Source organism: Filicampus tigris, chromosome 5 (assembly GCF_054856515.1).
Source record: "Filicampus tigris isolate MCC_2025a chromosome 5, RoL_Ftig_1.0, whole genome shotgun sequence".
In the NCBI taxonomy this organism is placed as follows: Eukaryota; Metazoa; Chordata; class Actinopteri; order Syngnathiformes; family Syngnathidae; genus Filicampus; species Filicampus tigris.
In genome coordinates, this window is record NC_141221.1 from 10759176 (window position 1) to 10780709 (window position 21534).

The window sequence follows — 21534 nt, forward strand, 5'->3', positions numbered from 1 at the left end:
TATGTCACAACTTTCTGTTAAAGGTGATTAGGCAATTAGTCAAAGGGGAAGTCAACCCAAACATATTTTTTTTCTAGAATATGTTCGATGCAAGCACACTAGTTGAAACAAGGCATTCTGATAAATATTGCATTTGTGAAATAAGAGTTAATCCACCCCTTTTTAGCCATCTCTCGGGGCTGCCATTTTGTCACTTCCGTCGATTGAAAATGACATCACAACTGCTCAGGGAAGGACCAATCACGGCTCACCCGTTTTCCGAAGCTGACTGTGCATGATCGGATGCTTTATGTGTAGCTAGACTCGGGTCACGCGGGCAGGCGGATGAGTGTGGTACGGACCATTTTCAACTCTACGATAACGGAACGGATGACAATTTGGAAAAAGATTTGGAGACCAAAATATTGGAAACTGAATCATATAAATACTGAGGTTCCACATTGCTTTATTATTAGTAACAGTAATTATGTGGGGGGCCCCCCTCACTTTGTTTTTTTTTTAAAAATAGCATTGTGGGTCGTGCCAAATGATATTTTTAGTGCAGTGGTGCCTTGACATACAAGTGGCTCAGCCAGTTTTCCGTGATACGTTGTTCTGATGATTTATTTGCTTTGACTTGCAAGCTGTTTATTGAAGTTTATTTTATGCTTAGTTTGACAGTAAAGAGCTAAACGCTGTGTATTTAAAACAACCACCTAGGTTTGCCTTACAACACTTAAGTTTCGCTTAATGCAAACAAAGACATAAAACACCACATTTTGGCTAACGAACATCTGTGACAAGGTGTTATGAGTCTTTCAACAACGGATATTTACATATGAAATGAGGGCGCCATAATACTGACAGGCATATACTCTTTGTTAGGGTTGGGCATCGTTTGAATTTGGACGATTCCGGTTCCTAACAATTCTCGATTCTTAACAACAAAAAAGTTATTTTTGCACAAATCACATGAACTTCTCTGTTCTTCAATTTCATGAACTTTTTACTATTTGTGAACTTTACCATGGATTACGCAAACGGCTGTTTTCAACCAGTATATTTTAATGCATTTTTTTTGCATTATTTAGTATTATTCTTCACAAGAGCTTTATTTTTGAGAAGTTCAAAACAATACAATAATGCAGCTGTTACTGAAAGCATGCTACTGAACACCAATTTATTTGCCTAACCTTGTCTTGCTTTAGAAAGAAAATATATATCACATATATATATATATATCACATATATCACAACGCTGCATTTTAAGGGCAAGCAAGGAAAGTCTATCTAATCTAAGCAGTCTATGTAACCATATGATGTATCTGTATGTACAGTGTTGATGTATATGCTGCAGCTGCGTATGCTATAAGCTATGCTATAAGCTATAAGCTAAATATGTGCATTTGTGTGTTGAACTTGTTGGCTCAATGTTGACATTAAACGTACTTAGCCGATTCTGACTTTTGGGTCATAAGCTGCATCTCGTCAGTTCTATGGCTAGGCCGACCCGGGCAGGATCACCGACCCCGCGAAGGGCGATTGCTGCCGCCGCTGTGGAGATCCGTGGGAAGGACCAGGCGCGCGCCCACAGTTGCCGCCACCGCGGCCCCCGCTTGCTAGCGGAGGGATGACCGAGAGGACCACGGAAGCTTGCCCCCACTCGCTATTGCGACGCAGCTTTGGCGGCAGGAGCCCGGGGCTGCGCGCACACTTTTTATTTATTTTTTTTATAAAATCGGTCATACTTCGTTCCTAGCTCTTCCGCGCGGCTCACCGACATTCTAAAATCTGCACGGTTTCGGGACAACCGGAATGATGGACCCGGTTCCACTCGATTCTGTGTTCTTCCGGGTATTTAATAATTTACACTGCTGTTGATAATGTCCTAACTGTATACTTTTACAAAGTACTGTACAATATTATGGAGTGCTATTTTTCTCATTACATAACATCTGAATGTCTGTTTTATTCGCGACGTGGGGGTTCTGGGAACGATTAATGGAATTTCCAATTATTTCAATGGGGAAAGATAAATTGAGATGAGTGTTTTCGGTTACGGGTTTGGTCACCGAACAAATGAAATCGTGTTCTCGTTTACGGCGCAGGTTGCTAAAAATTGACGGGGGGCTGCAAATGGCTCCCGGGCCATAGTTTGTCCGCCCGTGGTGTCAAAAGTATGGAGAAGCAGCGCTAGTTCAAGCAAAGGGTGAGCTGAGAGCGGTCAGCTGGCCGGGTCCTCAATATGCGGTCGGCTCGGTGGAGATGAGGAGGCCGGGGGCCGGGAGCGCACCCACCGCTGTCCATGTGACAGGTCAGGGTGTGGTGAACAGACAGGATGGAAATAGCATCTGGCTGAGAACGCGTGTTTATGAAGCGGTGCCAGTCCACAAACGGGGCAGTTGGACCAGCGAGCCAAGCCAAAGTCTGGACTGAACACCCTCGGGTCTAGGAAGCTGGCTGTCCCTCCTTGCCAGCGCCATCACATAACTCACAAGTGCAAAAAATACACATCAGACCACAAGAAGGACAGAAGGAGGAATTGTTTATGCGCTAAGCTCCAAAAGTGAAGAGGGATAGAGAGGGGGAAGTTGAGTTAAATGTGCTCTTGTGCATGCAAAACGGTTTCCACCTGCTTCAGGAGCAGTTGGCCTCTTGAGCATGTGTGTGTAGGGGTGTGTGTGTGTGTGCGTGTGTGTGGCGAACATGTGAGTGGGAGTTTGATCTGCTGCAACTTGCCTTATGCTTTGTTGATCAAAACTCACACATGCTGCTAGTTTGGAAAAAAAGCAACAGCAAACACCCTTAGGTCCAAAACACTGTTGCAGTACAACCTCAACATTTGGAAACCCCCCACCCAAAAACCTAAAAAAACAACAACAACAAAAATAGAGCTTCTAAATTTGAACCAAAACTTAAGGTTGAACAGTCATCACGCGTGAAACTTCAGCTCAACTTTCAAAGTCTCTCAACTAAGAAAGATCCGGCCCACGAAAGCAAATGAAACGTGTGTATGTTTTTTGTGAAATAGATTTGTTCTTTCCATTTTGGAAAACCAACAAACAAACAACAAAAAAATCTAAAATTTTACTTAAACAACTATTAGATGTTCCTTTTCCCCCAAATGCCTCCTAAACAAATTGAATTTGCACAATTAAATATTTGGTTGTCCCGATTTCTATGACATTTCATTTCAAATTATTTTTTTTTTCTTAATACACAGTACACAGCTATTCGGGGGGAATACCTCGACCTAGAGTAGTGGAAAATCTGAGAATAATTGATTCTCCCCTAAAAGTGATTGTAATTGCATAACTCATTCAGTACTAGACTTTCTCAGACCCTCTGTGAAATTACATAAATATGTCATTGGGATAGAATGAGTTAAGGCTTGAACCCCTAAATACAATGCACTTCATAATTATTGGTATCCCTGGTAAAATACACAAATTCAATTTTTATAGCAGAAGCTGAAATACTGAAAATTATAGAAATGATTCACCAGACACAGAGTCACGTTCCTCCCATGGCCATCTCAGTCCCCAGACCTCAACCCCATTGAAACCTTGTGGAGGCTTCTAAAGAGGAGAGGAGCCTGGTCGCTGGATGATTTTGAGAGATTGTGCAAAGAGGAAATGACAAAGATCTCCCATCATGTTCAACATTATAGGAGAAGATTAGGTGCCGTGTTGTTGGCAAAAGCTAATAATTTTGGCACACATGATTTGATGTAAAATAATTATTTCTTAATGTGGCCGGTAACCCCCTCCTAAATAAATGCACTTGCATTAAAGGTTAGATTTTCGTCTTTTTTGAAATGGGATTGTATTTGGCATGAAAAAGTTCTACTGTATTGGCTTACCAGAATCGGAACTCTGGAAAATCCTAAAAACGTCTTAACGACATAATTAAGGCACAAGGTTCCAGTTGGTCGTAGGCCTAAACCGGGGGCAGTCCCAGCCCAAACTGAGACACAAATCTCCAAACAGACTTGACTTACCACAAAGTGTACAAAGGGTAAGGTTAGGAGGCCCAGATAACAAAAATGCTTCTATGCCCACGCACTCCCATCCCCTCCCCTCAAACAAACACTGTGATGTCATTCAGGAACCCTGCTGAGTGGATTAAGTGCACATCTGGGCGAAAAGATAGAAAAGACAGAGGCCGAGACGGCAGAGGAAAGAGTGTGCGTGTGCTTACTACACATTCTCGAGTATTAAGACTCGATACCAACATTTTTAAACAGATACGGCGTCAGTAATCCCACATACACACGTTTATTGTGGAAGGTTTTCCATTAATATTAACTTTCTGACAAACACAAAATCACTAATAGTATTTAGATGCCAAGCAAACAATGGGGAAATATTCATTAGTGAGGCACTAATGGAATCTTAATGGACGCTTTAAAAAAAAAAACATAGTAGCTTTTAGGCAAGCCGGACTGTTGGATAAACTAATAAGTCGCGCTGTTGTGGTGTTTCTAGAGCGACGGGCAGGTTAACGAATGAAGAGATGACATTAAAAGCTTCGAACTGCTAACTTCACAGCTTTGGATGCTTAAGTATGCTTGAGAGCGTGCACCATCTTGTGACACTTCTCTCCTCTCAACCGATTCACTGTTCTGGGCCCAGGAAGCTGGGCCCTTTGCCATATTCTGAGCCGGCCCACACGTCCGCCTGCCGCCCACCAGGAAGAGGAAATTAGAACCATTCCATCCTGTCATTTCTCCACCACCGGAGCAAACGGGAGGAGAAACGAAAGGACTCGCACACTAACACTGACCCACGTGTCTTCAAAGGGATTGTGGTACTTTGTTGAGTTTAATTCTTTCAATGATTGTTTCTGCTTTTATGAAATGCTTCTGTGGGGGGAAAAAAAAAATCAAGTGTGCAAGCCCTCTTCAGCAGCATACACTTAAAAGTCATGGGAGGAGCCACGGCAGGAAGCAAAGCCTTAACAAGCCCTCCGGAAGATGAGTGGGAGCATCCAACCACTCCCTTAAGTACCTCTGCTTTGCATGCCTGTCTGTCTGTTTGTGTCCAAGTGTGTGTGTTTCAGAAAAAAGAAAGCGGCTGAAGGAATGGAATAGCACTCTCTGCCTGCACAGATGGGGGCGACTTTTAAGGAATAAGAACCGTATAAACGGTCTTCCAGACACGCGTCCGCCACAGCGGCACTGCTCCGACCGTTGTTCTCTTTTACAATAGCACACTGCAGTTCTTCCCGTCCTTAAATGCGCTTATCACGTTGAAAGTATGTCTTAAGATACTAAAACATAAAACGGTACTGTTGTGTTTCTGCATTGCTGGCAGCTGATTTTTCTGAATTAGTATTTAGAAATTAGGGAAGGTCGACACCAGTATTGGTGCCGATTAAACGCATGTTAAATCACGCGTTGAACAAAAAAACAAAAAAACTCTGATGGACTGAAACACCACATAACTGAACAAACCTTCAGAATATGCCCCCCACACCAAACAACCCCAGGTTATTTAAATAAATAAATGAATAAATAAAGACTTACTTTTTCAAAGGGTCGATAACAGTCTTCTGGATCTGGTTGACCTACAGTGTAAAAAAGATGAAAACACATCGGTATCAAAAGGTGGTGAAATTGCAAATTGTCAAATTGAGTTACACTCAAACTAAATCCCTGCTACAGTTCTCACTCATTAGCAACTATGTCGCCCCACAAATGACAATATACACATTTCAAACAGTGCACTCAGGAAAAGCGGGGAAATGCGTGTGGGGAGAGTGGGTAGAGGAAGCTTGCAGAGAAATTAAAAAAAAAAAAAAAAAATGGTGATGATTTTATTGCACGCAAACCCCGAGGTGAAAGCCCTGAATATTCATCAAGCTTGATATACAAAAGGATGCAACTGTCAGGGGACGGACATGAAAGCAAAGCCCCACTGATTTCAAATCCTGTGGAAGGTAGGCTGCCATACAAGATGAAAGTTCTTTGCAAACAAACATTTTAAACAATAACAGTTTATCTTTTTTTTCTCAATACAATTTCTTTCTGGTTGCCAGAATTAACAGTGAGGAGGAAAGGAGGGAGGCGTGCGTGTGCATTTGTGTGTGTGTGTGTAGAAGAGAGGGGGCGGGGGGTGTCTGGGTTGTGCATGTGTGTTAAATGGAGGTAAACGAACATCTCATTTCAAGGCCTCCAGCCTCAGCACAAGAAGTTGGCAAACAATTCATGAAGTTTCTTCAGGACTCAAAATGACAGTTGGAGCTACATGCGCAAACATGGCAGAGTGGATCAAGACGAGAAACGCGGAAAAGACAGAAGGACAATTGGAAGCATGGACATGTGAGGCGTCAGCTGCGATGATGATGATGAGCTATCATACGTTAGCCCGCTATCGGAAGAAGGACAGCTGATAAGGCAATCGAACAAATGGAAGCGAGGTCGCAGCTGCGCGATGTGAAAATGCCCTGACCAGCTATGAGAAGGCACTGTAACGCTGAGGCACATTTCCAAGTGCAAACTGCTTGATTGTGGTTGGAGGGGGAAAAAAAACAAAACAAAACAAAAAAAAAACTGAAAGCAATAACAAACATGTGTATGGGAATTCACATGGTCTTTTGTTTTACATATTCACACCAACAAACCCGCCCCCCCCCCCACCCTCCTCTCCTTCCCGGCGCCGCTGCTTCTAAAAGGTGAGAGCATGCGGCGAGGAGGGAGAAGCGCAGCGGCAGATTTGCTTAAGCATGCCGGTGCCCTCTACCCTCTGCCCCTTCCCACAGAGAGGAGGGGCAGAGCTATTCCTCGGAGGCCCCGCGCAGCCCGAGGCCGGCGCTCAAGCAGCAGTCTCCATCAGTGAGTCACGGGGCAGAGGCCAGCCCGACACACAGGCCTCCCAAAAATACACGCAGATCGCAGAGGAAATCAATATCCCTCCAAACGGAGGATCCTCTACCGCGCTGCCGCCATCTACACTGGGGCTCAGCTTCGGCAGCAGTGCGCCGGCGGGGCCGCGCGCCCTCCTCAGCCCCAGAAATAAACACACAGACCTGGGCCACTGCTGCCTTCATTATCGCTCCACGTTTCATGCGCTGGATGCTCTCGCTCACTCGCGGGCCCCGCGGCGCAGCATCTCGTCTCAACGCGCAGCCGAGCCAAGGGTGGCTGCTTTTGTGTCTGTTTTTGCAGGAGCGCCAAGCTTTCGCTGTGGGTGCCGTCGGAATCGGCAGTCAGCTGGAAAAGCGCAGGCACGGCGCGGATGTGTGAAACAAACCTGAGGTGATTCGGCGCGGCGGAAACGCTCGCCATGTCTTTCTCGCCTTGAGCTCAGGTTGAGCCACTTTACAAAAAGTCAACGCGGAATGAAGGTTCGGAAGTTTATTTAGTGAGGCGGGGAGAAGGGGGGAATATCAGGTGTGATGAGCTGTCAGTTCCTCTCAAGCTGAAGGTTGTCCATCATCACGGGGGAACTGTACTGGGATCAGCGTCTGGCTGAATCGAAATCTAACAAACCGCTGCACTCTGTTGAGCATCAACAACCTTTTCCGACTAAACGAGAGGTTGCGCGTCGTGCTCACTGAAAACATGAACACTGCTGCTATGGAGATAACGAGACAACATTATTGTGTAGATAGTGATATTGAAATGGAGGGAGCGGAAGAAAAAATGTGATTGGACGCATATGATGAAAAATGGACTTTTCAATTGCTTGTAAGTGCGTTTGGAGTAAGGCTGCAAATTAATGGAACTCAATTTGACATCGCATTGTAGTAGAACAGCGATGTCCAAACTTTTTCCGCCAGGGGCTGCATACAGAAAATAGAAAGATGCAAGGGCCATGTCAACATTTTTTGACTTTAACTTATTAATCACGGTAAGACCGTTCAATCAAGCTAGCAATTACACATTGTCTATATAATGCGATTATTTTGAAAAACTGCTATTGCTAAAGATGATTTGGCAAATAGTTTGGGAATTTTTTTTTTTTTTTTTTTTTAGGTTTTGGAGTGACCAGTATCTCACTAAGAATAGATCCGCCCCTCCACTGAGCAGCAGTTGAATCCCATCTCCACAGAACCAAAACACAAGCAATCTGTAGTGAGCTGACCATACTTGAGTTCATGTGATATTTTGACAAATCAGACCTTGACATGAAGCGGAAAGAAGATGGAACTATTTTTGTTTCTGAAACTAAACTATATTGATCTCCACAACGTTATGAAGAAAAATTCTGTTACTACTTTAGGTGCAATTTTATCTGTCTTTTGCATATCTAGAAAAGTTTAGTAGTAGTAGTGTTGGTGGTTTTCTCCATTATTCACATCACATTCCCCATTTTTTCGACAGTTACCCTTGTAATGCTGCCGACATCCACCCCCCCCCATTGCGAGCCATGTCCATCATTATTTTTAGGTATGCCACAGGCCACCCAAAATTGTACGAGAGGCCGTAAAGGGTCCCGGGGATGTGTTTTGAATACCACTGTAGTAGAATGCAATCAAGTGCCAAAGGCTGCAATTTCGTAAAAAAAAAAAAAAAAAAGGCTTCATTTTGGACGGTAGGCTTTATTTTTTTATATTTATGTATATTTTATTTATTTATTTATTTATTTATTTTTATAGTGTCTAGATAAGTTCAGTGCTTATGAAGTACAGTCCACAGTCCACATATGACATTTGCATATCATCATTGAGGTGATAACACCACAGATTTGTTTTTCCTTTATTGTTGTAACCTGATTTACGATTTACTGACTTATGTTTATGCCTCACTTGTTTGGTAGAATTTTGTGAAGTTCTCAAGTTGCACAGCTCAGGGTCCACCCCTGGTCACCGTAGTAACAAAAGTTGGACTCACTATTGGACCAGCAGTACAGTATATGGCTTGGTTAGCTCACTTGCATGAGACAGGGCCTAAAAATAGTCTTATTGGAGCAAGAGAGCAAATAGAGTGCATAAATGTGAGCGAGTAATTTATCCTTTGATAATAAAAATTTAAATCAGCTATAGAGTTTTGAGTGCAGAGGAACCTCGGTTTTCGTATGCACTAGATTTGTAAGATTCGGTATTGGTCAGGTTTATTTTATACCAGTTTTCATACACCTGCAAAGTTTTTGTAGCAAAACAATGCGAGTCGGCCACTCATTTCCCAGAATTTAGCCATGACATGAAGCATCTCATGCACATGCGCAAATTATTCATGTTTATTTGACATTGTTTTCTGTGTGTAAAACTACAGTCTCTTTAAAATGCATATCATTATTTTTAGGTGTCTGGAACACATTAATTTGATTTCTATTATTTCCTATGGGAGAGATTGCTTCATTTTTCGTAACAAAGGTTGCATTGTATACGCAACTGTTGAGAATCAAGAAAGAACAGAATATATGTACATGTGTTGTACACAAACTGCAAATGATATCCCACTCCAGTCCTGCGGGTGACAGTGGTGGTTTGCACTTTATCAATACTTCCAAAAAGGTGTTGTGAGATAATCCCAGAGTTTTTGCTTTCTTGATCAAGTTTGAGTCATCATGAGTTAGAATCATGTGATTCCACGGAAAAAGTGACTGTATAGAAGATAGATGTTGTTTAATGTAATTTAGAAATGTAGTAAGAGATCATTATCTTAGAACAAGAGTGCCATGGAAAATGCCAGATCAAAAGAAAAAAAAAAGTCTGATGTCAGTCTCTAGTATTGGATGCTTTGTCTTACTAAAAGGCAATCTTTCATAGCCCAATTATGCCTTGAGCATGCACACGTTGTGCAACTATGATTCACACCGGAGGTACCTGTGGCCATGTTTCCAAAGCTCCTGAACACTCTGAGACGGAAGAAGAAATGTTGTGAAAAGACAAGAGTACGCCAGCGTGTTTATTTAGGAATAAAGCGAGCTAAAATGACCTTTGTTATCAGCTCCTTCCTCTCAGATTGCACCACTTTTCTCACTCCACATTGTCTCTATTGTTGTGTCTGTCACTGTGCGACTGCAAACAACGATGTCAGATTGAAGTGCACTTTTATTCAGTGGTCAGACCACAGTGCGCTTCCATATACGGTATAGTCAATGCCATCGGCGTGTCTAGCCCATTTTTAGGGGTGTGTGTTGACAGCAACGAGTTCCGGTTGGATGAAAACTCTGCTTCTAACATCAAAGAATATAAAGTATTTTCGGAAGACTTGGATGACATTACCCAAATTTTATACATTAAAACAGAAAGAAATGTAATTTTTGCTCTTTTTCAGATGGAGGAAAACATAAAGCACATTTTACATTTTATGTAAAAATATGCTCTACATTGAAATAAAAGAAATGAACAATGTGCTTATTTTCGAGCTATTGCCTCTCTGTTGTACATGTTGTGTTTGAGAATAGTGAGTCACAGCTGATAAACAGATTGGTCCTACAGGGGATGATGCCAAAGATGCTTTTAAAAAAGCAGTAGAGTGAAAAGACATAGGGAAACTTTGGAGTTGACGGTATTAGAAGAAACACTGACGAAAAAACACAAAGGTGCGTAAGGCGTGCCAAGCTAGTTCCAAGAGCCAAGACTACAAAAGAGAGCGTGATCGAGTGTGATTCTGACCTTCTCCTGGTTGAAGGAGTCCATCGTTTTCATGGCGGTGTCCAGAGCTGTCATGGACTCTAAAAAGGCCTGGTCCTGCTCACATAGCGGGTTACTCAGAAGGTCAGCGGAGATCTTCACTGCCGCTTTCGACATGGCTAAGGAACACATAAATAAATGAGAATATCGTCACAATTTTGATATACACTCACTGGCCACAATATTGGCTGCATTCCATCTCAGAACTCCATTTGAAAGTATTGAAAAATAAATTGATTTAATTGACATACTTTTTGTTTAACATTTATTTATCCAGGGAAGCACAATCTACCAAAAAGTAATTATTATAATCAATAGGCTCCAATCATTTTATTATCAAAAAATGACTGGATGAATTCTTCAAAATGATCAGATTCAGAAAACATTATCAATCCACTGGGCTGAAAGATTGTCACATGTAAAAATGTAACGTGTGAAAATTAGCATAATATAAACTAATCAAGTATTCTTAAATGATGGCACGCTGTTGCCACTTTTGTACAAATCTGTGGAGATCACAGGGGCCAGCCGTCATGACGGATATGTACCAAGGCGCCGAGAACCTCAACAATGACGGCACCAATTACTGTTAAACTGCGCTTTGTTTAGACGTATAGCATACACGGCACATTATGGCTTCGGTGTCCAAACTAATGAGCTGCGTTGCGGGAGACACGCGATGACAGGTTGGCTGTGGTGAAAATAGCCTTTATCGAAAAGTGGAAGAGTCACTGGTCTGTTTTCACACTTCTCACCAGAGGCCCGTTTCAACCAATTAATTACCTCGGTGTGGTGTTTTTGCGTTTCACGCCAGCTGACAAGTAACACGCTGCTGGATGCTATTGTGATCTCGTCTCAAATGACGCAGATAGAAATGTGGGTTATTAGGGCCAAATGATGACTGGGGTGATTATTTATTTGAATTACTGTATCTGCGAAGGATGATCAAACAAAGTTTTTTTTTTTTCATTATTATACACATTACTGTGCAGTCTCTGCCATCCATTTTCTATAGCGTTTGTCCTTATGAGGTTTTAGGATGGGCTGGAGCCAATCCCAGCTGACTTTGGACAAGAGGCGTGCCCTGGACTAGTCGCCAACCAATCGCAAGACACATAATGACAAATAACCACTCACGCCAATGGACACTTTAGAGTCTTCGCACTTGCATAAATGTTTCCATTACAGTTTGACTCGAGAGTGCCTTATTTTGATTTCCATTATTTCCTATTGGTAAAATGCTTTTGAAATCTCAGTCAATACTAATCTGTCTTACAAATGAATCAAACAACAAACACCATAAAAATCATGCAACATTCTACTTACAGCTAACAAATACATTCATGAATGAAAACCAAACCAGAACAAGGTCTGAAGGCACAACAAAACAATAGACTTTTAAGAGTACACGCAAAAGCGCATATGCACACACATGACAGCCTGGAAAAAACGATGAAAGATTAAGGCGGCACGCTGCATTCTTTCATCTCATTTGTAGAGTGGTTCCAAGATCTGGCACATGGGCAAACGAACCGAGACAAGACAAATATATTTGCAGCCTTGAAAAACCTGCCAATCAACAAGTAGCGATCGATGGCATACAAAAGCGGAGCGTGCAAGATGGTGGCGGAACAAACCTAAATCAGCCTCCGTGCTTTTCTTCATGTCCTTGTGAAGCTTTTTTGTCTGATCCTCCAGCCTGTGCGACAAGAAGAATGATTATCAGCAACAATCTGCTGTAGCGATATAATACCAGCAGCAAATATGGGTCAATGGCTTTAAGAGAGACGAAAGAAAAGGAAATAGTGGTAGAAAAATAGCACAAGTATGAGAGTTCAACTGTTTTATTGCAAACATCAGAAGTGAACAGAGCTGGGCGTTCCGTCTATGTGACGGACTGGTCCGTCTATCCGCCGCTGATGGACACCCGTTTTGCTGACGGTTGACGAATGACAGGAACAATTTTAAAATTGACTGATTAGCTCATTAACTGCCATTGACAAATGTATTTGTCTTTTCACAGTCCGGCCATTCAATCCCAGGAATTTATTTCAATTTTTTTTCATATTTTTTCAAACGTTAGGGTAAAAGAGGGTCTGTAAATGGCAGTAAATGAGTTAAGCATAGACGGAAACCCTTTTATTTAGTCCGCCATTCGCCTGCAGTCCATCATTCGTCGGTATTTCGAGGCGAAGCTTCGATGGCTCGGGCGAGCGCGGGGAGGAAAATATTGAGTTGTTGTTGCTTGCTTGATGTTGCTGGTGAAAGTTTAGTCGGACTCGCCAACGGACGGCCGTTTAAAATTAGAGGCGGACCGGCCCATAGACGGGTACTATTTTATTCAATCGGAAAAATAAAGGCGAATGACGGACGGACGCTCAATTTTTAGCTCTGGAAATGAAGAGTCTGAGTAAAGTTGGACAAAGGAAAGTGTGCGCCAAGAAGAAATTACACGTTTCACTGACTCCGCATATAAATTTACTATCGCATCTTTTAGATAATTAACCAAACATGTAAGAGTTCTTGTTAACATCAACTATATTTGCTCCAAAAGCATTAATGCCTTTCATCATTCCACTGTACATATTCCATTGATGGGTGTTAAAAATGGCAATTACCCAACTAGGGAGGCTGAAAACACACGACGCTCATTACATCAATTGAAGCAAACGAGGGGTTTACAATCTCCCCTGAGACCACTGCCACTCTGTTCGATGAACAAGGAAATGGGGTTTCATTTCCAGATTTGCTTTGCAGGTTTTCTCATTTTAGGGCGAATATTCCATGGAAAGATGTGGGGGCATGACAAATGCTGGACAAGGACATGAGAACGGTAGTAATGCGTACACGCATGCTTGCAACACAAATCAAAAGCAAAGGTGCTTTGTAAGTGGAAAGCGGATTTGTTTCTCAAAAAGAAAAGAGAACAGAATATTCTACAATGTGAATCGTACGTCAAGGGCAAAAATGTCAAGTACGTTTTTGCAGCCTAATAAGCGCCGTGCTACATTAGAATCATGCACCTACAATTGATTCTGTTACATAATGAGTTACCCACACAGTTCTGTATTATTTTCACTAAAACACGATGGACTTGTTTGGTTGCGGTTGTTCATTTTTGAGTGTGTGCAAGAAAGATCCTGGACAAAGGAACAACCAGTTTTCAGTGGACAAACTTAAAATGTTTGAGGGCAGAGATAACAGTTGAATTTTTCATGATTTTGAAGCCTCACTTTATAACTGTATATTTGCTGATATTTGGGTGTGTCAATGTTTTTTCACTTTTCAGGGACTTTAATACAACATTTTAAAGAGTTATTGTTTTACCCTAATATTAACAGTGCTCAACTTGTTTTTATACTTCAGTTTTAAGTTTCCGTTACTTCGAGGACGTTTTTTCTGCAAGTCTTCGTATTTTTTTTTTCTCCCATGAAAGTGTAGCACATTGTGAAACAACAATAATAATTATTAATAATCTCATCATGCAGCAGACTGGACTTTTTTTTTTTTTTTTTGACAGCGTGGGCAAGATGTGCCCCGCAGGCCATCTGTTTGACACATGTGGACCAAGGGGTAGTGAGGATTCATTAATTAATACCTATCATAACACGCTTTTGAGCGTCTTGACGTTTTCAAGGATTTCACAGAGAATCGCCAGCGACCAGATGGAGGTTTGTTCCAGAAATGTCATGTGCGGCGAATGATGCAACGTGGCGCTTTATTCACAGCACAGCTCTGTCAGAACAATCTCCACAGTAACTTCTTATATCACTCTCACCAATTAGATGCAAGTGGGTCTCACGGGCTGCATCAGATGTCCTCTGAAGCAATCACAGGCTTCATTTTCTCATAGTCACAAATGTGTTTTTGTTATTCCGGCAAAATGCTACAGCCAACATTATTAGCAACACTTTTGGCAGGATTTAATCAGTATCTGGTCATTGCAGAGTGCTTTCCTGTGTGTGCTTTGAGGATTGGACACACCACATTACCCCCTTATTGCTACGAAAGTAGGAAAGAAAGGAATTTGTTTTTATAAAATAAATGTAAAAAAAAAAAAAAAAAACCCGCACACGCAGACAACTGCACCCAGCATTCTTCAAACCGTTTGATCACCTGAGGAGATCGACTTCCTCGTCGTGAAGCATGGAAAGCATGTCACAGTGTCAACAAGCCCGCATGTGTTTTTCCAATCCTTGGTTGGAGCACTTGATGAATTCATGTTTGGCGTAGTCACTCCTACTTGACAATCTCTCTCGCGCTGCGTTGTTGCAGATTTGCACCGACAGAATGCGAGTGCGGGTGAGGAGAGTCAGGTGAGGCTTGAAGCGCTTTCCAAAAGGTGCTAATAGGGTGGCCTCATGGAACAGCTGCTGCTCCTTGACCCACTGCCCCAATGTTACTTCCACCAAGCTGCAAGTTTCCCATAGAAATCACATTTGGAAAAAAATAAAACAACAAAAATCCACACAATCCCTGCCTGTGACAAGGAATAATAAGCCTTCTCTCAGAGAACATAATGGACAAATCGATTAAAAAGTACCACAATACCTTTCATCATGACAATGAATAAAACAGTAAACCCATTTTCAATAACATCACATGTTCTCAACTCAACTGTATCGATAAAACGCTTTAAGTGTTGTACATGGAGCAAAAGTAAGTCGGACAAAAACAACCAATAAAACAAATAATGAAGATACTAAAAAGCACAAAAACAGTAAAAACAAAACCAAGTCTCATGCTGAGTAAAAAGTCGAACAATAAAAATGAGTTTTAAGACAACTTTTAAAGATAGGGAAGCGAGGGGGCTTGCCTAACGTTTATCGGGAGGTCATTCCAAAGAGAGGGACCGGCAACGGCAAAGGCTCCATCCTCTGTGAGCAGTTGCTTAGTCCTCTGTACCTCTAATAGCGTCTGGTCGGTCCGCAGACCTGAGGCACTTGCTTGGCAGGTGCGTAGTGGTGGAGAAGCTCAGAGAGGTAAGCTGGGGCGAGGCTATTTAAAGCTTTGTAAACAAATAAGGATATTTGAACGGATGATATTTGAACAGAAATAGTGAGTCACTGCGCATTGGAAGCCTGTTCCCAGCCTGGTCTCTCACTCAAATCTGTCCCCCAAGCAACAACAACTCAATATTTTCCTCCCCGCACTCGCTGCGGCCATCGAAGCCTCGCATAGAAAAATAGCCCGATGACGGACTGCAGACGGATGGCGGACTAAATAAAGGGGTTTCCGTCTATGCTTAATCCGTCTATTTTAAAATTTTTCCCATCATTCGTCAACAAAACGGGCATCCGTCAGTGACGGATCGACGGACCAGCCCATCACATAGACGGAATGCCCAGTTCTGTTCTTTACCTTAGCCATCTGCCTAAAATGAAAAGGATGGATTAAACAACAGCACCAATGTGTTGCATCAAACATTGCATCAAGTGCTTTCCACGATAAAAGTACTGTTAAATGACAGGAAAAACACAAAACCCATAGCAGGGTTAATATAGGTTTGGAATTTTAATAATAGTTTTTATTTAGTTTTTTTTTTTTTATTTAGTCCGTTTTCGTCCATTTTTAGGCTGGCTCTGTTAGTTTTTATAAGTTTTTGTTTTTTCAAAAACAGTCTTAGTTTCAGTATTAGTTTTCGTTTTTTAAATTAAAATATAAATAAAAAATCTGTGTATTACTTGTGTGCAAGATTTTAAAAAAACACAATGTTAAGTATTGTGTAGTAAAAATGTTTTAAAAACAGGTACAGTATAATAGTCCGCAGACCTTGAATTATAATAAACGCAGTGCATAATACTGTTTCTAAAGTTAGACGCATGCATGCAGGCATGCACCCTAATTAAGTAAAGCTAGGATGCGTTGTTTTTCAAGTTGCCAAATTCTAAAGTGGATTTGTGGCTTGAATTCCTGTTGAGAAGTATTAAACCCGTTTTTATTTTTTATTTTTATACATGAACCAAAAAAGGAACGCACTTGTTACCTAGCGTTGCATTTTGGGCTGAGTTCAATGAAAAACGCAGGGGAGAAACACGCAAACTATATATTATAGTATTACGATATATAGTAATACAATAATACAGTAATACTGTACAAAAACATACAGTTGTCCCAAATCATTCAAAAGCGAGGCGGCCGACTCAAACTTAACTTGAAAAGGGTCCTAATCGACTTTAAGATTATGCTGTTTAAATAGTTATGTTGCAGTTGTTTTGAAATGGCAATGAGTCACTTTCTTTTTAATAACTAACCTGACATGGCATCTCACTGAAAAATAGTACAATTTATTCTGCGAAAAAAGGAAAGGGCAAACAAGAACAGGGCAAACATTCTGATGCCACATAATCATACCAATACAATAAGCAACTGAACACTAGTTTGACCAGCAGCCAGAGTCTTGATGAAAACTTCCTCTCTATCAAGAAAAGTCTTATGCACAGTTCTTAGCTATTCTTTTAAGAGGGAAATGTTTGGGTCTGATGAAATTCCTTCTTAGCATCCAGAACAAAATGTGGTTGCACAAGTGCACGCACCCTCTTGTAAATGGAGATTTGGCTGTGTTCAGAATTCACCAATCACATTCAAACCCACGTTAATCGGAAGTCAACACCATCAACACCAAAAATGTGCTTTTTTAGTGTTTTGAAAGGGAAAAAAAACTCCCCCCAAACAAATGGTCGTTTAAATTGCTAAATCTCCCAGTCCAACACTCTGGTTACGTCACCAAAGGTAGGAACGTTCACTGTATCCTCAGGAATAAAACTCTCTTATTGTTTAACGATACAAACAAAACAATACTGCTAAACAATAGGTAATGGGAAAAAAAATCTTTGATAGCCAAGGCACTAAACAGGTATCACTGCTTTCCATGTCAGAGGTTTGCCTTAGTGCACCGATAAGAATCTGTAGGGTGGAGCACCAAAATGCCAGTACAAGCCTGCTCCTCTGACTCACGTTTGGCACTCTGTCATTTGGCACCACACCTAAACTGATGAAGGGTCCTCTTACTCATTCACTTTTCCATTGATTCCACTGGACCCTCAGGGAGTTTCTGGTTTCAAGGAGCTCTCGGGTACTCCACCCTCCCAAAAAATTAACACACTGTTGTTGTTGTTTTGTTTATCGAAATGAGAAAATCTAGAGTCTGAGATCCTTTAAGGATTCGTGGAAGCCCTATTATACAGTATCTTAGGTATTTTGGTGAGTAAACATTTTTAAATGTTATTTTGACACAGGTGCACAATTTAAATGTGGATATTTCCCTTTGTTTCGGTTATAAAAAGTAATTGTTTAAAACAAAAGGCAACAAAAAACGACTCTCTGAATTTTTGTTCTCATGCTGAAAACGCTGAAGTATCCAGTTTTGATTTCAACATAAGTAAACTTTGGAGCAATTACAGTACAAAAAGTACATTCATTTTGAATGGAAAGAACTCAGAAATTAATCTTAATCAAAATTGGTTACTTACTTTTGGAGCTTGTCATATTCTCTCTCAAAGTCTCTTTCAACCTGGAAATACAATTTTTAAAAATCAGTAATTTCATTATTTAACAGAATTTGAATGATAAGATCAAAGCAGATGGCTAATCACAAGGTCCGAGCATACAGTAAAAAATTAATCATTTTTAACCTCACAAGGGTGATAACATCAAAGCCAGGAAATTCATTTAAGGGCTGAAGTTCCATTGTACACATACATCTGAGGAAGGATGTTTGGACCAATTGGACATCAAAACATGCTTACAAATAACCATTGACAGATGTGACAAGGCTTGTGTTTGATGACTTTATTCCAGTGGTCTGGGCAAGGTAGACCCTCATTCGATAGAAAGGGTCATTTATGTAGAGTAAATCCAGTTGTAATTAGGATGAAGGATAATAGAATTCCTCTGACCATGCCTCTAAACAAAAGAAGCTGGGGAGGTTGAAGAGGCAGCGTGGCTTCCGAACCTGTGGTCACTGTGGGCTTAAGGATGTAAACATGGCGGCCCAAACAACGAGGGAGGTCGTTGACATACTGATAGCCACAAAGCCTTTTCCTGATGTTGTCTAAAACGTGACAGGAGGCTGTCAATGATTTCTTGGACCAGAGTCCCATTACAGGGCAAGTGGTTTGGTCGTAGGAACGCTTACTCATGGTCGCTGCAAGGTAACCATTTCTGCGCAATTATATACAGCTCAGACAATTACCAGCTAGGAGTCTTTAGTATGTGGAACATGACCATATTATTTCGATAAATGACCATATTGTATAGGTCCAGTAGGGAGGGTACAGTTCTTAAGGCCACTTACAGTTTTGGAGACAATCTGCTTCTTTGGTTGCCCAATTTTGAAGGGAATCCTGAAATGGCAAACGATGTCAGTCTGTGGTCGGTTGCATGATGGCTGGGTAACTGGTGGTGTGTGCTTAATGCAAGTTCATGGTCTGAACAGGAATTCAGACCTCTGACAAGAACAATCTAAAGCTGTTAATTCCCAGTACATAATTTTACTAAACATGTACCGTATTTTCCGGACTATAAATCATGTCTTTTTTCATAGTTTGGCCAGGCTTATACTCTGGAACGACTCATCTGTGAAATTATTAACACACTATTACCTGTATATCATTTCACATGTTATTTTAACCCCGATAAAGAAACAAAGATAAATAATAAAAGATATTAAAATGCATGAAGAATTTAAACGGTTAAAATCTAATATTTTGTTAAATAAGTAATTAGAATAGTATGATAAAAAGACAATTTGACTGTCTATCAATCCATCTATACAAAATAGTGTACTGTTCCTTTAAATGCGCCGCGCTTGGCTTGTGTTTGTGGTATTGTATCATCAGCCAGCCACACACGCACGCACAGAGCGGAGGAGACGAACAAAGAGATAATTACGACCGAATACAAAAATACTTTTGGAGACTTGGAAACATTCTACATGGTCGGCGATAAATAAAAGGCTTATTTAATCAATCTACGACCATTTTAGTGAGTTTAAAGTTATTTTACCGTAACTTTCTTGTAATCCTACATGTGTGGAAGTTAGCTAAATGTTACCATCGTAGCTTGGTGGAGATGATGTGTACTAAGCGCACAATTTTATTAATTTGGACACATTTATTAGCGTTACGTGACAGAGACAAGTTGGCTTCCGAGAGGGGGGGTGGGCGTTGTATAATGTAACGTAAGCATACCATTCAGCCCGTTGTTGCCTCTATTCTATTTTTATTTTAAATTGTTCATCATTTAAATTGAAAATGACATGTCTGTTCTTGGTGTTGGATTTTATCATATACATTTCCTCCCAAAATGCGACTTATACTCCAGTGTGACGTATATATGTTTGTTTCTCCTTTATTGTGCCTTTTATGGCTCGTGCGACTTGTACTCCGGAGCGACGTGTAGTCCGGAAAATATGGTACCTGACTCTCTCTCTCTGTCGCTAGATACTGTTAACCTAACAGCGTATCCCATACGAAACTTGTTGCACGTCTTGTGCGATACGTATATTGCATGTTCCAGTATCGTGATGACGATATTTGAGCGGTGTATTGTGCAGTACTAATACACAATATCAAAACAAGATCACAAAATGTCTTAAAATCTATATATTTATATTTACCGCTGCTGTTGATTCCTAGTGGGAGAGAGGTTTTATAAAAGGTAATACAAAATTTGGCTTCTGGAAACATGTAAATAAAGTGTAAACACAAATCAGCGAAGGCGGGATATTGCCAACTGTACGTTTTCACACAATGACAGGGCCTCCCTTCATCAGATAATTAGACAACGCGACAATGTCACCGTCTGGCACGGCGTTTAAAATACTTACCGGACTGTTCCAATGCTTTCAACACAACAGGTCAGGAAAAGTGAGTGACAAGTATGACACTCCCGTCCTGCTATTTTGACAATTCTACATATCTATGCTTGACGCTATGAATATTGGCGGGACTTTGTCCCGCATTTCCATGTCAGTGCCATCAATAGGGAACGTCGACCTATAAAAATGGCTGAAAAATTGATCAAATAAACAGCCAAGGTTTCACACGACTTTTTGTTGTTTGGTAAAATGCAATGACATGTTTCTCACGTAAAATACGTGCCTTTGTTCAATAAAGGTTATGTAATTAACCCCTCACCCCTTAATAAATGCCAGTCATTCTGTGCAGTTCAGTAAATAATGTCAACTAAAACTTTTCTACACAGTTGGAAAAAGTCAGAGAGCCCCACTTGAGTTTTGGGAAAAGAAAACGATTTGTCCTTAGTTAAAACACACACTCTTTTATCCCCATTTCAAAACCCGAGCCCGAGCTTTAATACGGGCTGTAGCATCAGAGTGCTTTGTGAAGACAACAGTGCCTTACCAAAGCGCTTGCTGCCGGGCTGTCATTGATAGAGCGCTAATGGGCTGAAATCTAAGCGATATGATGGACAGTTGTGTCTGACAGGCAAGGTGAGGCAGCAGCTGCGTCAAAAGAAAGGTGTGTAGTCTAATGAGATGAAAAAGAGAGGGTGTGATGAGGGCCGCGTTGTGCAACCAGGAAGGAATGCAAAATCACGTGTGAGGTAGAGCTCCATTTGATGACATCTCCAAAAAAAAAAAAAAAAAAACAGACACACAGACAACGTAGCCAACAAGACAATTAACAGAGTATGTAAAAGCACACCAATGCCAAATGAGTGCTCAATGATGACCTTGTTAATGTCTTTTGGGGCACAGAATAACACCTTCCTCTAAGGTGAGCCAACAAGGGAAGTTTCCATTCAGGTATTTATTCTATCACTATTACGGTAACAGTTATTACTTTAATGAGCGTATTTTGTTGATGTCAATTAGCCCAACTGGGTGCTGTTTTACTTTTGGGTGTGGTTACTGTCACAATGGGGACATTTTAAGTTGTACTGTCTTACCTTAACTAGTTTAATACTGTAAATGCAACTGATGTTGAGGCAATGAGACTGGTGTTGCTC

General features: G+C 41.1%; 1 protein-coding gene across 4 annotated transcripts in view; it reads right to left on the reverse strand.

Moving 5' to 3' along the window:
- bin3 (bridging integrator 3) overlaps window positions 1-21534 on the reverse strand; it is a 47151-nt gene that overhangs the window by 21127 nt on the left and 4490 nt on the right. For 3 of the 4 annotated variants that reach the window (XR_015086980.1, XR_015086979.1, XM_086032066.1), the window contains exons 2-6: window positions 18860-18908; window positions 18036-18076; window positions 12201-12262; window positions 10546-10682; window positions 5507-5547 (exon numbers count right to left, since the gene is read on the reverse strand). Coding sequence is in view for 2 of the 4 variants with exons in the window: in XM_086032066.1 (XP_085888192.1) it covers window positions 5507-5547; window positions 10546-10682; window positions 12201-12262; window positions 18036-18076; window positions 18860-18908 (330 nt within the window). In the remaining 2 variants the exon portion in view is untranslated. The remainder of the gene's footprint in view (window positions 1-5506; window positions 5548-10545; window positions 10683-12200; window positions 12263-18035; window positions 18077-18859; window positions 18909-21534) is intronic. The other variant, XM_086032067.1, reaches the window with a different exon arrangement.